Source organism: Hoplias malabaricus, chromosome 14, assembly GCF_029633855.1.
Source record: "Hoplias malabaricus isolate fHopMal1 chromosome 14, fHopMal1.hap1, whole genome shotgun sequence".
Taxonomy (NCBI): domain Eukaryota; kingdom Metazoa; phylum Chordata; class Actinopteri; order Characiformes; family Erythrinidae; genus Hoplias; species Hoplias malabaricus.
In genome coordinates this window covers 14,033,023-14,049,686 of record NC_089813.1, presented here as the reverse complement: position 1 = coordinate 14,049,686, position 16,664 = coordinate 14,033,023, and the positions used below count along the sequence as shown (strand labels likewise).

At 40.0% G+C, this 16,664-nt stretch overlaps 1 protein-coding gene and 1 pseudogene across 1 annotated transcript in view; both read right to left on the bottom strand.

Moving 5' to 3' along the window:
* The window catches only part of LOC136666294 (Fc receptor-like protein 5), a 60,356-nt gene that overhangs the window by 28,462 nt on the left and 15,230 nt on the right, over positions 1 to 16,664 (bottom strand). Inside the window, exons 5-8 of the mRNA XM_066644392.1 lie at positions 16,291 to 16,443; positions 15,838 to 16,176; positions 15,442 to 15,708; positions 15,048 to 15,296 (exon numbers count right to left, since the gene is read on the bottom strand). Of these exons, the coding sequence (XP_066500489.1) occupies positions 15,048 to 15,296; positions 15,442 to 15,708; positions 15,838 to 16,176; positions 16,291 to 16,443 (1,008 nt within the window). The remainder of the gene's footprint in view (positions 1 to 15,047; positions 15,297 to 15,441; positions 15,709 to 15,837; positions 16,177 to 16,290; positions 16,444 to 16,664) is intronic.
* Positions 957 to 3,577, bottom strand: LOC136666192 (nicotinamide/nicotinic acid mononucleotide adenylyltransferase 1 pseudogene; annotated as a pseudogene).

The window sequence follows — 16,664 nt, the reverse complement described above, 5'->3', positions numbered from 1 at the left end:
TCGTGACTGTCTGCCTAAATTATTTCAGTTATTGTTTTAGATGTATAGCTACTTGTCTGAAAATAAAAGTAACCTTGCCACAGCAAAGCTGAGGCTGAATCCCAGATGTGTCACTTCACAGTTTATAGTCAAGTTTCACATTAACTTATCAAATTTATGTCAAATTATTGTTGGGTGCAGTATTTTTAGTTTATTATCTGTGATGTGCACCATATAAAACAATTTAATTTTGATTGTTAATGTAATGACTTAGATATGCAAGAAATAGATAAATATATGTATATATATATATATATATATATATATATATATATATATTTTGCTTTATGCATTAATGTCAAAAATGATTCTGCTTAATCAATATTGTAGACACCAGTAAATCCTAACCTGGCATTTGAGGTCTACATAAGACATTTAACTGTAATTGAAAATGAGACAGAGATAGTACTTTCTGAAAATAAATAAATGAAATAATAATAATAATAATAATGTACTCCTAGGTTCTCGTTCATCATGGCATTGTTGTTGAATTTTCTTTGTTTGGCTGATTTTTGAAAGCAGTGTAGAAGTAAACTTCGCTACCTTGGAATTCCCTTAATCCAACATAAGACAACAGCAGCATTTGTCACAATATATAATTTGTTCATCATATATATATATATAAACTGTCGCCCCTGGCTTCGTTTGGACAACACTGGAGAGGATCATCTTCCTCCTTTTCTCAGGAAGCCACTGGAGGGGAGACTGAAGAGCACACTGCAAAACAGAAATAGTGTAGAAAGTTAATAAGTCAAACTGCTTTTGTATCATTGTTGGTATTTTTAGGTAAAACTATAGATGAATCTTAAACTAAGTGCTGCTTATATCTGTTTAAAAGCAAAACAATAAATAAATAAATAAATTCTGAATTCCTTACATGCTGAAAGAGCATTGTGTGTTTGTGCCTTTTCCTCCCTCTAACTGAAACACTTGGAGAAAGCCCTACTGACTCTGGAGAGGAGGGTCTTTCTTTGTGGTTCAGTAGAGGACTGGAGCACACTGGGAGTCATTGGAGTAGAGAAAAACGCTGTCTGAAAAACTGAGAAAAATGAAGAGTGTAGAAAGTAAGAATGGGAAACTGGCTCAAAGAAATCCTTCCACTTCAGCCACTGTTAAACTCTGTTTTGGGACTTTCTAGTTTAACCTATAATTAGTTGGAGCTTAAGTTAACTGATAACTGTACTGGTAAATGTAGGATATCAAGTGTGAATTCTGACTTGTGCATGAGGTTTACTTACATGCTTGTGTATTTATGCTTTTGTTTCTATCTGAAACATTTAGAGAAAGCCCTAGTGATTCTGGAGAAGAGGGTCTTTCTCAGTGAAAAAATGAAACCAGCTAAAAGAAATCATTGCCTGTTATTAATCCAATCCTAAGCTTGTGTGTGTGTGTACATTGTGTGTGTTTGTGTGTGTATGTACACTTACCAGCAGGAACAGGTCTATTCTGGAGATAGTCCTCAGAGATAGCAGCCAGTGGTTCAATTGAAAAAGAAAGTTAAAATTAACATTACAACAACCCAAAAGATGCAATGAAACAACTGTATTTAAGAAAGAAATGACGACACTTCAGTAACTTTGAACTGAGGGTCAGAAATAACATACTGTTACAATATAACTCCAGAAAAATCTCTCTCACCTTGAACCTGAGTTTTGGGGTCTTGATCCTGGGAAACCTGAACGGCAGGATTCGGTTCCCCGTGAATCGGCCTGGCTGACTTTCATCTTCCTCATTGACGGAGATTAAGTCCTGAGTCATGTACACGATTTCTGTGCTGTACCTCTGAGGCGTGAGGGTGTTGTGGGCTTTTTTCTCTTTTTGATTTTTGCTGTAGAGGTGCCGGTTCTGAATGTAGTCTACCACAGAATCAGGCAGCAGGTACCGGACGCTCCGACCCCTGCAGAGAGCTTGTCTCACGAGAGTGGAGGAGATGTCGTTGGTCACCCATTCTCGGACGATGTGGATGTTCTCACGGTGCTGGTGGAGCAGCTCTGACTGAGTGATTAATTTTTCTGCGTCAGAGCCGCACCTGCTGATGACGACCACACCGTAGGAACCCACAATCTCTGCAATGTCTTCTGGATTCCAGAGGTTCGGCACACCAAAGGACTCCAGAAGATCAGCCCCACAGAGGAGCTTCAGCTCGGGGACATCTGTGCTGTGTCCTAGGGACACACTCTCCCATTCTACTTCACTTCCCTCCAGTGTTGTCTTCTCAGACTTCACAGTGTCCTGCTCTTCCTGGTTGTTTTCTCCCAGCAGTTTGTCGTGATGGTGCCAGAGGACCTTGGCTGTTTCCACCCACTCGGACTGCTGACTCTCCCAGTCATCCACAGTGATCCAGGTGGAGCTCTCTGTGGCTAATCTGGCCATTTCTACCCGATGCCAGGCCGCAATCAGGTCTTTCTTCTTGTAGCCATCGCCTACAGGAGAGATAATTCCTTTCTCCACCTGGTATCTTCCTGTGCTCTCCAGATGATCCCGTGCCAGCTCGAACATTAGTAGGTGCATGTTAGTGATTGGGTTAAAAGACCCGTATGCCAAAAGAACGACTTTGGTTCTGTTCTGTGGCACAGACAGAGAAAAACAACACAGAATTAAATTACCTGCACAACTGTCACTGCAAAACATGTAATTAAAACTACATGATTGTTCTCACTTATCTGTGAATTTAAGATATATATGATATATATGACTTTTACAGATGGAAATTATTCTGCATAATTGAAAAAGAGACAGATAGTATTTTCTGAAAATAAAATTTAATAATAATAATAATAATAATAACAACAACATACTCCTACGTTCTTGTTCATCATTGTGTTGTTGTTAGATTTCACAGTGATACCTTCTCTGAACATCGTTGAAGTTCACTAATGACCAAATCAGCAGACTGTGTTACTATTGTTTTCTGAAATTATAATCATAAAAGCACTCTATGTGCCTCTATTACTTTATGAAGATTCATAATTAGGGTAACTGGGTTTCTTTAGCTTTGAAAAAGTTATAGAAAAATAATCTAAATCAATGAAGAGAATAAATGGAGAATGAAGAATAGGATTCAAACATAAAGGCAATGTCAGGATTTGCCTTATACACCATATCCAGATTGTTTAGGTTTAAAGGACACACCTACAGTGCCCTCCATTATTATTGGCACCCCTGGTTAAAAAGTGTTCTTTGGCTTCTGATTAATTCTTTTTTTTTTAATAATATAGGACAACAATGGAAAAACAAGAGAAAGATCTAAGCTTTAATTCAAGTGCCTTTATTTTCTGGGGGAAAAAAATACACATTAAGAAATAAATCTTTTGAATAAAATCATGTGTGCCACAATTATTGCCACCCCTGGTGTTAGTACTTTGTACAACCTCCTTTTGCCAATAAGCCACCACTTAATCTTCTCCTCTAACTTCTCCTCTAAGAAGATGGGAGAATACAGAAAGAGGGATCTCCTATGTACTCTCCTCTTCAGCTCACCCCACAGGTTTTCTATTGCGTTGAGGTCTGGGGACTGAGCTGGCCATGAGAGGAGCATGATTTTGTGCCTTGAGAACCATTTCTGAGTAGATTTGGCCACATGTTTAGGGTCATTATCTTGCTGAAAGACCCAGTGATCAGGCCCACAGCATCACTGATCCGTCCCCATACTTAACAGTGGGCATGAGGTGTTTTTCTGCGTACTTATCCTTGGTGCTACGCCAGACCCACTTAGAGTGTTAGTTGCCAAAAAGCTCTATCTTGGTCTCATCTGACCAAAGCACACGGTCCTAGTTAAAATCCCAGTACCGCTTGGCAAAGTCTACCTGTTTACGATTATGAGTATAACTCAGAAGAGGCTTTCTCCGTGCATGCCTCCCAAACAGCTTGTTGGTATGTAGATAACAACTGATGGTTGTTTGGGAGACCTCGTAATCCCAAGATGCTACCATTTGATTCATTTTGATTTTTTCTTTATTTTTTATTTTTTCACTTGAGTTGAAGGTTGCTTTTTTCTAAATTTTTGTCAGAGTGAGGTTATGCTTCTGCAATAAATAATTAATTTATTTTAAGGCTTTTAACACATATTAACTAGGGGTGCCAATAATTATGGAGGGCACTGTACCATTACAATTTCATGACGATTGGCCAATGTTAAGCCTGTCAAACAGCTGCTGAAATCTGACTGGCCAATGAGGTTAATTTTGTGCGATTCGTGACGTTCATAACTTCTCACTTATAGCATCACCCACAGAAGCAGGATGCAAGACGACAGCTTTATCCAACATTCGGATGCTGAGAAACAGCTACCTAGCTATTACAGTGCCCCCTATAGGACTTTGTGTGCCATTTTTGACATGCTACCTCAGAATCACAACTGTAATAAAACTCTGAGGTTTTGTTCAATTTGTGTAAAATATGCTAAAGTTATAAAGTTTTAACTAAAATATGCGAATGACTGGAGAGGTTAATTTGCATATGGTGGCCAAAATGTTAACATATTTCAAAGTTTTTTGGATTATTATTCAACATCAGAACATTTTGACACAAAGATCTAGAATCCTGAGTCAAAATCCAGGGACTAGTTCACAAAAGAAGGTTTTGCATTTAATGAAAATTTGCAAATTTTAATTACATTGACATATATGGTTCAAGTGGCAAAGTTGTTTGCCTGTACGCAAGAAATCAGTGAAAATTGAAATTTTGTACCTACCAGCGTTTAGGAGTTATGAGGAAAACGCCTTTAGCTAAATTATATCACCCCCCCCACCCCACCCCCCTGGAGAAGGCAGCGCAGAAAGGGGCAGATAAGGAAAAGGGCCAGGCGCATAAGCACACATCAGACACCTCACAAAAAAAAAAAGAACCAGTAATCTGTGGTCAGGTTTTGAATTTGCACAAAGAATACCTGGATGATTGGCCTCCTCCTCCTCCTCCTCCTCCTGAGCCAAATAGTGACGCAGATGAAACAGCAGAAGAGGGAGAAGAGAATGCTGGCAATGAAGCCGTTATCAACCCTCCTCTAATCTCAGCTACTCCCCAGCCATCACAAGCTCAAGCCAACACCAAAGTGATAGAAGGAATGAAGACCTCCCTTCTACCACTTTATCCTCCTCCATCAGCAAAAGGATGAAGTGTTTGAACATTTGCAGCAATATGCTAAAGTCCTGGGAGAGCAAATCAGAGAGCTGGAAGAAAGAATCAGAAAAAAAGAAAGCAGCAGGACCTCCTTCCACTTCACTGTTCAGGAAAAGCCCAGAGGGACCGAGCACCTTGCTTCAAATGCAGAGTATCCAGGTGATGGGACCTAATGGGGCAGACTATGTTTTCAGATGTGAAGATGTATGTGAAGTATGTGAAGATCTCCCTCCAATTTCAGAGGGAGGACCAACGTTTGGGTGGAAACCTTCTGTGAATGAACTGACAAAAGTATGTGCACACAAGATGAAACTGGAATGGACTAAAGTACAAGGGGATCTACCTTTCCCCAAAGACATACAGTATGGGGGCACCCTGGATCACTCTACCAAGTCGCAGTGACTGCCCTCTATACAAGGATCGAAGCAGCATTTCCAGTCAGACTGAATCTGGACAAACTGTCTCAGTGCAAGCAGAAAGAAGGACAGACTGCCGTTGATTATCTACATGAACTGGAACAAATCCAATCCGGACTTCAGAAACCCGCTGACTATCCCGAAAACCACATGAGCCCGTGGAAAAGCCACTTAAAAGAACGCTTCCTAAGTGGTTTGAAATCTGACATTCAGACGAAGGTGAGAGATGATTGTGTGGAAGTGGACACAGGAAGACTACAGACCGTCCTGGCCTTTGCATGTCGAAAAAAGACTGAATGAGAAAGTGAAGAAAGGACAACAGAAGAGAGAAAAGGAGCAGCACCAACTGCAGTGTGCTGTGCTGGAGGCGGCAAAAGCTGATTTCAGAGGAGACAGAGGAAGAGGTAGAGGATGTGGAAGAGATGGCACTGGCTTCAGAAACTTCTCTCAATACAAGTGTTACAACTGTAGCGAAATGGGACACATTGCTGTTAATTGTCCTGAGAACCAGCCGCAAGAGACACACAGTTTGCAGGAGAGGAGGCATGAATCATACAGGGATCAGAACACACACCACACACACATCTAGATGCTGGTAAGATTGTTTTAAATTATCAAATGCTTCTAAAAAAAAAGACCTCTGCCTTGCTGACAATTGAATTACAAATTGTGAGCCAAATTTTAACTTTTTTAGTTGACACTGGGGCTACAATTTCTGTTTTAAAAACCGAGGCCTTGCACCCCGAACCACGTTTATCAGGGAGGAAAACATCTATATTGGGGGCGGGTGGAGTTCCTTTAATGGAGTCTTAAACTTGTCTCAACAGATCAGCATCAGTAACGAAGCAAATTTTTTTTAGACGCCATTGAACCTTGGCTGTGGTCCAAAGGCAAATATGTTAGTCTTATGAAATGAGCTCCAGAATGAATAATCACTCCAAAAAGTGCACAACTCAATATCCTCTGAAAAAGGAGGATGGAATAACCCTGTTTTGAACAGTTTGTTGGAAAGAGGGATTATTATCGAATGTCCGGACTCAACATATAAATATCCAATTTGGCCTGTAAAAAAATCCACATCTCCAGGAAAACTGCAGCAGTGGCGCTTTGTTCAAGACTTGCAAGCAGTAAACAAGGCTATTCATGCTCAAGCACCAGAAGTTCCAAACCGGACACTATTCTGAGTCATGTGCCAGAAAATTCAGTGGTTCTCAGTGATAGATTTAGCAAATGCTTTTTTCAGTCCGAAAGTGCACAAAGACTCACAAGGATACGCTGAGTCACCAACTTTTTTCAATACAGCCCTGAGGGATAACTTAGCTAAGTTCTTTTTCCCAGGTACTAGTACACTTCTACAGTATGTAAATGATCTTTTGATATGTTCTCCTGATCAGGACACCTGTATAACTGACACTGTCTCTCTGCTTCATTTCCTAGCACAGAATGGCCCCAGAGTGGACAGGGACAAGATGCAGCTTGTGCAACCAACAGTCACATATCTGGGACATGATCTGTCAGCAAAGGGAAAGACACTTTGTGCAAAAAAAGTCTCTGAAATCGCACACATACCAAAACCAACTACAAAAAAGCGACTTATCTCTTTTCTAATGTATGACTGGATACTGCAGAATGTGGATTCCAAATTATGCACAAACCTCTGCTCCACTACATGACATGACACATAAAAAGAATCTAACAGCCTCGTCCAAAGTAACCTGGACCCCTGAAGGGGAGGAGGCGTTTGTAAATCTAAAAATAGCTCTTCAGAATGCACCAGTTTTAGCTCTGCCAAATCCAGAAAAACCTTTTGAGCAATTTGTAGATAAAAAACAAGGATACATGACTTCTGTTCTCTTACAAGAACACGGTAACAAACTTCAACCAGTGGCCTATTTCAGTGGGCGGCTATACACCGTAGCTCAGGGTTATCCCTACTGCTTAAGAGCAGTAGTAGCATCAGAGACGGCTATCACAGCTTCTAGAGAGATAGTGGGGTATGCAAACATCACCCTACACGTTCCACATGCAGTGTCCATGATCTTGCTGTAAAAACAGACATCACATCTTAGTGCAGCCAGATGGTTTAAATATCACACATTATTGGCAGAAATGCCAAATGTTGCAGTAAAAGGTGTACAGTGTTGAACCCAGCTACTTCCCACAGAACAGGAAGGGGAACCCCATGACTGCACACACTGGACCTTGTCTGCTCTCCACGAACTGACCTGAAAGATGTTCTACTTGATAATCCTGATTTAATTCTCTATGTAGATGGATCCAGCTACAAAGACTCTAAATGACATGACAAAAACAGGATTTGCTGTTGTTACACTAACAGACACTTTGCTTACAGGTAGCCTACCTTCCAGCTTTTCAGCACAGGCTGCTGAACTAGTTGCACTGACTGAAGCATGCAAACTAGCCAAAGAAAAGGCAGTCACCATCTACACAGACTCCAGGTACAGTTACGGGGTTGTTCACAGCTTTGGGACCTTGTGGAAATGAAGAAATTTCCTAACATCATCAGGTAAGGCAATTGCACATCACATACTAGTGTCAGCACTTCTGGATGCCATTCTTTTACCAAAACAGGTGGCAGTAGTACATGTTTGCACACATACAAGTGATGAAACTCCAGAAGCATTGGGTAACGCGAGAGCAGATGCTGCAGCTAAGAAGGCAGCATCTAACCCTGGAGTGTTTTTAATACAAGTCACCATTGTTGATCCTCAGGATTTTACACCTGAGGAAATTAAAAAAACCAGAACAGCTAAAGATGTGAAAACATGGTGAAACTCAGGGTGTACATTCAATGGGAAAATCTGGTTGGGACCAAACAACAAACCATGTCTACCCTCCTACTACTTTCCTTACTTTGCGAAAATGGCCTATGGAGTGGACCATTGTTCGAGGAGAGGAATGGTAGACGCAGTAAATCAACAGTGATTTGTAAAAGGTTTCTCAAATTACTCACAAAATAAAAAATAAAAAAAGGTGTCTGAAGGTAAACTCAACAGGTGCCATTTCATATGAACACACACATGGACATCCAGAACCTGACATGCCTTTTGACCACCTACAAATGGATTTTATTGAATTAACACCATGTCAGAAAAAGAAATATGTGCTTGTGATCGTTGACATGTTTTCAAAATGTGTAGAAGCTTCCCCCACTTCTCACCAAGATGCACTAACAGTAGCAAAAATACTGTTAAGGGAAATTGTCCCTAGGTTTGGTATTCCTAGGAAAATCTCATCTGACAATGGGCCATCGTTTGTTAGCAACATTTTAACACACATCAGTGAAGTAATTGACATGCCACTACACAAACACTGTGCCTATCACCCTATGAGTGCAGGGGCGGTAGAATCAAAGTGTGTCAAGAAACAGGGCTAAATTGGGTGGAAGCTGGTGTGCATGAGTATGAGACAAAGAGTGTCGTCCAGGACGAAACTCTCCCCTTTCAAGATAATGTTTGGCCATCCGCCAAATACAGGATGTGCTCCCAAAAGAGAAACACTGGCCTTGGAAGATGATCACATGCAAAAATATTGTGCAAAATTGTGTTCTGTTTTGTTTGATGTGCACAGGAGGGTGAATGAATCTCTACTGAGCAGTTACAGGACACACAGTGAAGCCTGGGGATTGGATCCTGACTACGGTCTACAAGAGGGCAAATTGGAAAGTGGATCGCTGGCAAGGACCGTTCCAGATGCTCCTGACTACTCACACCACAGTGAAAATTACTGAGAGGGACACGTGGGTCCACATCTCACACTGCAAAAGAGCCCCAGCCCTAGAATAGACACAACAAAATCACCATGGCAGGAAAATTTCACATATTGTTCAACCTCTGCAAGGTGACAGCATTCATCTTAGCAACATCATCCTGACAGCGTCCATCTGGATGACAGTGAAAATATGCAGCAAAACCTGAGACTACAGAAAGGTTCATAGACTACAGTAAAAATGTTTACTGGCAATATGTGAACTTCATAGTGAAGACAACTGGTAATGCAAATGACACATGCATTGTATGTTCACTAATGCCACATTCCAGTACTGATCCGTTTGAATCTTCAGTTTCTGAAAATACATGTGGTGCAGTGAATAAAGCTTGGATGGGTTTAAACACAGCTAGTTATAATCTTACTAGCAAATTCATGCAGGAACATTTAAATCTCCATTCTCCATTCTCAGTCCATCTTGTTAACCCTACAAAAAGATTCCTATATGAGAAAGAATTCTTTAAAACCACCTCCTATATTGAAATTGAACAAACAAATAACTCAGTTTAAATGTGATGATATTACAGTGTTTTACTACTATTTTTATATGAGAATTTATGGAACTGTTGCAGACTGTTTGTCTGTATATGTCAGGTCAGTTCGAGGTCAGTGTTTTTTCAGAACAAAACATTTTGTCCTTCATCTTGTTCATCAAACTGGGACGTCTCTAAGGAACTAAGCTTGCAGAAACTTAGAGTGATTATCTTATGCTTATGACGTATAAACTACCTATAATACTCTCTGTGAAAACATCTTCTTTGTCCACATTCACATAGTGCTCTGTGCTATTGTGTGTTGACCACCTTAAGGTTAATAAACTACTTTCTGATTGCAAATGCTCTGTTAGATTTCAATTCTTAATACTTGTATTTATTTTCTCCACCACAGTGTGTGAATGTCCAATGTGTATTAACATGGACACTTGGTGACATCTGTGACAATCATGAATTGAGAATACTGCCATTTGCATTTACTCTGGCCCTTGTGTGGTTGGACCTTGCTTGTGGTTGTTAGTTATGTTTGGCAGCATGTTCCACTATATACTGTGTTTACATGTGTAACACACTGGTAACCTGTCAGACACAGACAGGTGTGTGTAGCATGTGAATGAATTCAGTCAGTATCATGTATGTGGTGGTGAATTAGGGCTGTTTCTCAATAGCAACACCACAAAGAATGGACTAGTGTTCTCCAGAAGAACATTCTAGAGAAGTCACCTCACAAGAGCAAATTAATGATAGGGTTCTCAGGTCCCTCTCTTTGGCAATTCATGAACAAATGCATTCTCTTTTTTTTTCAGCAGAACAAGAACAATTTCTGGGCACTTTAACCGTTCTTGGCGTTTGTGTTTGTCAGTATTGGAACGTATCTTCAGCAGTGGAAAATTATGTCAAGCGAGAACACAAGAATGTAAGAGAGATGCTTGCTGTTGATGGAGCCCTTGCAATGGCTAGGAACACTTAGATTCAGAGCACAACAGCCCACAGTCTATCAACAAAATGTAATTTTAGATAATAACTGAGATAAAACCCTCACCTTTAAAGACATAAAAATAGATGTAAAACATCAAATGAAAGTCTCACCTGTTATAAAGAGGCCAGAGAGCACAGAGCAATTAAGTCACATACTTTCCATTCTTTATTTAAATATGAGCTGCTTTGTATGTGTCACAAGTGTCAATGACAGTATAAAGTGTGTCACAGGTTAAGAATCAGAGAGAAGATTAAACTAGGGGCTTTTTTTTATAGTTAACAGAGGTGTTGGTGAAGCTATTTTGAAACAGTAGTTTTTCAAGCCACTCTTGGTTAAAAGTAGTCAAGCTGCAGCCAATCTACACTTCTATAAATTACACAGCTGCACTATGAGCTACTGAGGAAAAGTAGATAATGATGAAGCTACTTAAGATATGAAATCTTACATTTACCAGTGGAGTGCAGTTTTTCATAAAAACAGTACATCAACAAATGTGTGTGTCATAAATACAAAGTTGATCTGAAGAGAAAAACGTGAACTCTCTCTGTGTGTGTGTGTGTGTGTGTGTGTGTTTTAGTGTTACTGAACTTAAGGATCAGAGCTGCAGAGATCTCAGAGTGGGACCTCACTGATACCCTCTCATACAGTTAAGAAAGGATTATTTTTGTGAAACATATATGAATTAAGTAATAAATCAAATATACCCCTGTGTTTACCCCTTTAACAATCAGACATTACACTTCATTGTCTTTATTTATAATAAAAAGCAGCACAGAGGCTTTCTTGTGGCCTTCCAGGCTGTGTTTCATATCTCTGTAGCTCTGTTTGTGTGGTGATCCCACTAAATTGGGAAAGGAAATACATTGATTTCAGAAATGTCTGAGGGAGGACGGCACAGAGTCAGGTCTGAAATGAATTACTGTATAAAATGATGCTTGCTGACGTTTCTCCATTTAGCTGATCTTGAGTGGAGCTCAGGTGTATCTTCTGCTGTCTTACATTTCTCAGAACTGTGTCCGTGTTACAGTAATACAATAACCCTGCCTAGTATTGTGGCCAGGACCAGGGGTACTTGGCCTGTGACAATGCTTAGATAGGTGAGACGTGTAAGCGTAGTATCCACGTGAAAGTCAGGATTAAAGATTTCTGAGTAGAGCATCACACTGCCTCCACTGGCTTGCTTACTTCCTTAGGGAGTAAGGGGAGAAGTTCAGAGAAGTTCAGATTTCATCAACTTCCTCCTGAAGCTGAAATAATTGTATTCAGAGCAGAGGAGGAGGATGAAAATACTGAATGTTGGTTTCCTGAAGAAACAAACAAACAAACAAAAAGAATAACAATGAAAATTGAGGAGAAAGAGAAAAACCCTGTTGAGCCACATACAGATATAATGGATTTTTTAATGGAGTCAAGCAGTCACTTCTTGTTCTATTTTATTTTATACTGTTATGCCACAAGATTAAAAAAAAACTCACAGGTGAAGTGAACAACACTGATGAAGCCCTATTGGAGGACTGGAGTATATCAGGTGGTGTGTTACTCACGTCATCTGCAAGTGGTTTTAATGTTGTGGCTGATGCATGTAGTGCTTCGGTGAAGTGACATTTCTCCATGTAGTTGTCACTGTTCTTTCTGTGTGCAGTGTGTGGATTGAGGACTGTGAGGCGGTGTCAGGTTACACTCGTCCACACACTTCTCAGTGTAGTAATGATCTCTAATGGATGTGTTGTAGTACCTAAGAGCGGCTGTAGGAGGCAGTAGAGTCTGAGGTATAGCGATAGCACTTTCCCTTGTTTGGTCTCATGTTGCTCCAACGCTTGACCCTGTATAATTCGCCTTGTTACACTGAGTAAGAGCTCTCTAGTTTTTGTTTCAACATAGTATATAGCATGGGCATGTAACAACAATTAAAGATATTTCCGTAGTGAGACAATAACAGAAGGACATTCTGCAGTTCAGGAGCCAATTATTGTCCTTGTGGGCGGAGTTTGGGTTCCAGAAGTGAGTGGACAGCCCCCTCTACTGGTCAGAGCTTAAACAGATTTATAGTGAGAGGAGTACAATGTGAAATGAATATTGTTCTACCTTTATTCAGAGAGTAGAATGAGATCGTGTGCTGTGATATTTATCATAAAACACTGTCTGAGGTTAATTGCTGCATAATATTAGATGTGTCTACTGTAAAAGGTAAGCATTGTGTTTGAAGGGAGACACTGAATCAGTATAAAACAGACTCCTTTATGATTGTTACAACAAATATTACTCTTAATTCCACAGATGTGAGTTTGATACGGATAAAACAACAATTGTGTTGATAAATAATCATTTAATTTGTGTGCTTTCCTTTTACAAATGGATTTAAATGTATGGAACTTTAATGAATTATGGCCAGTGCTTACCTTTCTAATATACATTAAATAAACATTTCCTCTCACTGGACTTGTTACTGTACTCTACCTGTTTGTCTGTGACAGCAGAACACTACATCAAGAAAATAGGCACCGTTTTTGACCTCAACTCCACAGGAGCATATGGTGCTGAAATCTTATAAGGATTTAAATTATGTTATGTACCATGACCCAGTCTTTCACAATAAACACAACCCACACCATTTATTACTGAAAGAAACTATGTGATCTTTATTTCAACACTAGCATTGACCCAGACAGTGAGAATATATCTGTCCACTGTCATAAACAGGTTGGCGAACTACTGACTGTAGACCACTGCTGGTCCACCATCGGACCACTCAGATTACTGTCCTGTGAACAGACTTTTATTCTGGAAACAAACTAATACAAATAATACCAACAACTATGAGAGATATAATAATGAGTATAAGCCTGATATAAAATGATGCTGAAAATGTTGAATATGGCGTAGATTAAAATGATTTATGAATCTAATTTATAAAGAATATCAAAAGAATCTAATGAATGAATAATTACTAAATTGGATTGTGAATGGAAAAGTGTTAAAATGTGGCATTTTGTCTAAAATTCTGTTTAATCACAGGTGGTCCGCCCAGAAAACTGTGTAAAACATCAGTGGACCTCCATCTTTGCCCTCATTGGACCAACCGTGGTCTGCCGTCCCCTATCAGGGGAGTAAATCAGACACAAAACACAATCACACTTCATATTTATCCAACTGTGGAATAAAATAAAGTGATTACTGGAGAAATATCATAAAATATAAAAATGCTATGAATACAAATGTTTCTTAAAAGTTTAAAGCAAAGGTATGATTTCTGCTCATTGCAAAACTCGTGAAAGTCGTGAAAATATTTTTTATAAATGTGTAATGTTTGTTACAAAAAAAAACAAACAAATATTCAGTGTCTTCTGAAGTAGAACTTAAAATGTATTGAGAATATATTAATCATTTTAAAAGTGGTCTGCTCACTTTTTTTTATTAAGATTAAACAGCGTTGGTGCAGATTTGCATTTACATTAATAATATTTATGAAAAAAGTCTTAGTTTCCTATAAATTGAAACTCACATTAAAGATTCTTTAAAGTCCCTGAATGAAAGAGTTTATGGCTCATAATAAAATAGGTTTGATACAGAACCTCTGACACCTCCAGGACACTAGGTGTCAGGACAATAACTGATTTATAATGTGAAGTAGAATCATTAGACAAAATGGTGGATGGCTCGGTGTGGAGCTGATGTAAGAGTCCACAGCTGCTGCATTAATACAACTGCTCTCACTGACAGAGCAGAAATGAAGCTGCTGGATGCTGAGGTGCAAATGAAAGCCTTTTTTTCTGATCTGAAAAGTACATGATTAATATTATAATGTAAAATACTGTACTACAAATATCATCCAGATTCTTCAGCTTCTATCACTGCGTAGGTTCTGTTCACCTCATCAGGTTTAACTGTGAAATACACAATAATACACTGCACATTAGTCTATGATCAGATGTTATGATACAGTTTAAGGCTGATAATAAATATCTGATCCAGAGAAACTGAGAAACTATATCAAATCTGAGTTCTTACCTCAGGCTCTGTGGCATTTCACCCCCAGCACAATGGTGATTATCAAATAAGGAGTCACTGCCATGAGACTACTGAGCACTCTGAGAACTAAGGATGGAGATCCTGAACCAGACAAATCACACACACACACACACACACACACAAAACTAATTGTAAAATGGACAGAGATTATTGCTGAATGAAAATATAAATAAAGCAGCAGACCTCTGACTGAGATCCAGCTCCGTGGAGACTCTCCTTTCTCTGGGTGTTTACAGTGGTAGAGACCTTCATCAGACTTTGAGACTTTATGGATGGTCATCTCTCCTGTCGTCTGCTTCTGGAGAAGTATTCCATCTTTATAGAAATCAGCTGGGAGGAGTGAGGAGTTTGTGGAGTGATTTAAACAGCGGAGAGTCAGAGAATCGCCCTCAGACACAGAGTGGACAGGACTCTCCAGAATCACAGCACCATCTGCAGGATAGAAACTGTAGTAAATAAAGTGTTACTGTGGTAAAGAGCTTAACGGTGTTTGAAATGTTATTAAATAATTAATATCTTTCATATTCCTCATCACTCCTCTGTATTGAGCCCCTATTATTGAATAGTGGATGCTCACTGTGCACTGTGATGTTGACAGGATCACTGCTCTCTCCAGATTCAGACTGACACCAGTAAACTCCAGTGTCTGATGTGGAGAGGGAGCTGATGTTGCAGGTAAACCCTGGAACTGAAGAACAGTTGGACACCTTCTCACTGTGTGTGTATCGTCTCACTCTCCATCCAGCAGAGTCTCTGTGTCCCTCACAGCTCAGTGAGAGAGAGTCAGTGCTGAAGTGTTGAGTTCTGCTGGGACTGATGATCAGAGACACTGGAGGAGAGTTACCTGAAAATACACAGAAGTATTAAAGTCTGTTTCCTGTAGAGGACATTAACTCATTTTCACTGTAAAAATCAACAGAAGTGTAGTGAGACTGTTCTGACTGTATATTCTTCACCGGCTCTAGTTCCTCACCAGTGATCCATAGCGGCTGTGGACTGCTGTACTGTGTGTGAAAGGCTGGTTCTCCTCTCTCTGCTCCACACACATAAACTCCTGTGTGATACAGAGCAGCAGGACTGAGAGTGTAGGAGCCTCCAGCTCCTCTTCTGCTGTCTGACAGGAGCTCTACAGAATACACCACTTTATCATGAACATCTGTAATCTGGGTTAAACCTTGTCTGTAGGGAACAGCTCTGTACCAGCTGAACGTCCAGCCTTTAGAGGAGATATCAACCTCACAGCTTAGAGTCACTGAGTCTCCTTCAGTCAGCCAGCTCTGTGGAGACACACTCAATACTGCCTGGGCTTCACCTGACACAGACGACATGGAGAATAGAACAGACACAAACACGTTTATACAGAGGGAGAAGATTATTACATACAGTATAATTAACAAGAAAATACACCTCAAAACCACAGACTCACCAGACACAGCCAGTGTAACAGCATCACTGATCTCTGACTTCTGAGAGTCACTTTTCCTCTCCCCTCTGCAGGTGTATTTACCGCTGTTAGACTCTGTAACAGAGCGGACTGTAATCTCCTGTGATCTACTGAACTGCTTTAGTTCATTATTATCTTTAAACCAGATGTAATATATATATAACATATGGGTCTCCTCCATATAACTGGGTCTCCTCTGCCAGCTCTGCACCTCTACTGACCTCCATTAGAGTCACTAACTGAGTTGATGGTGTAGATGGAGGAGCTGGAGTTGATCTCAGGACTCTGTGTGTCTCTGGACCAGTAGAAGGTCCATCCAGCAGACTGACCCAGTGTACAGTACAGAGTCACTGGGT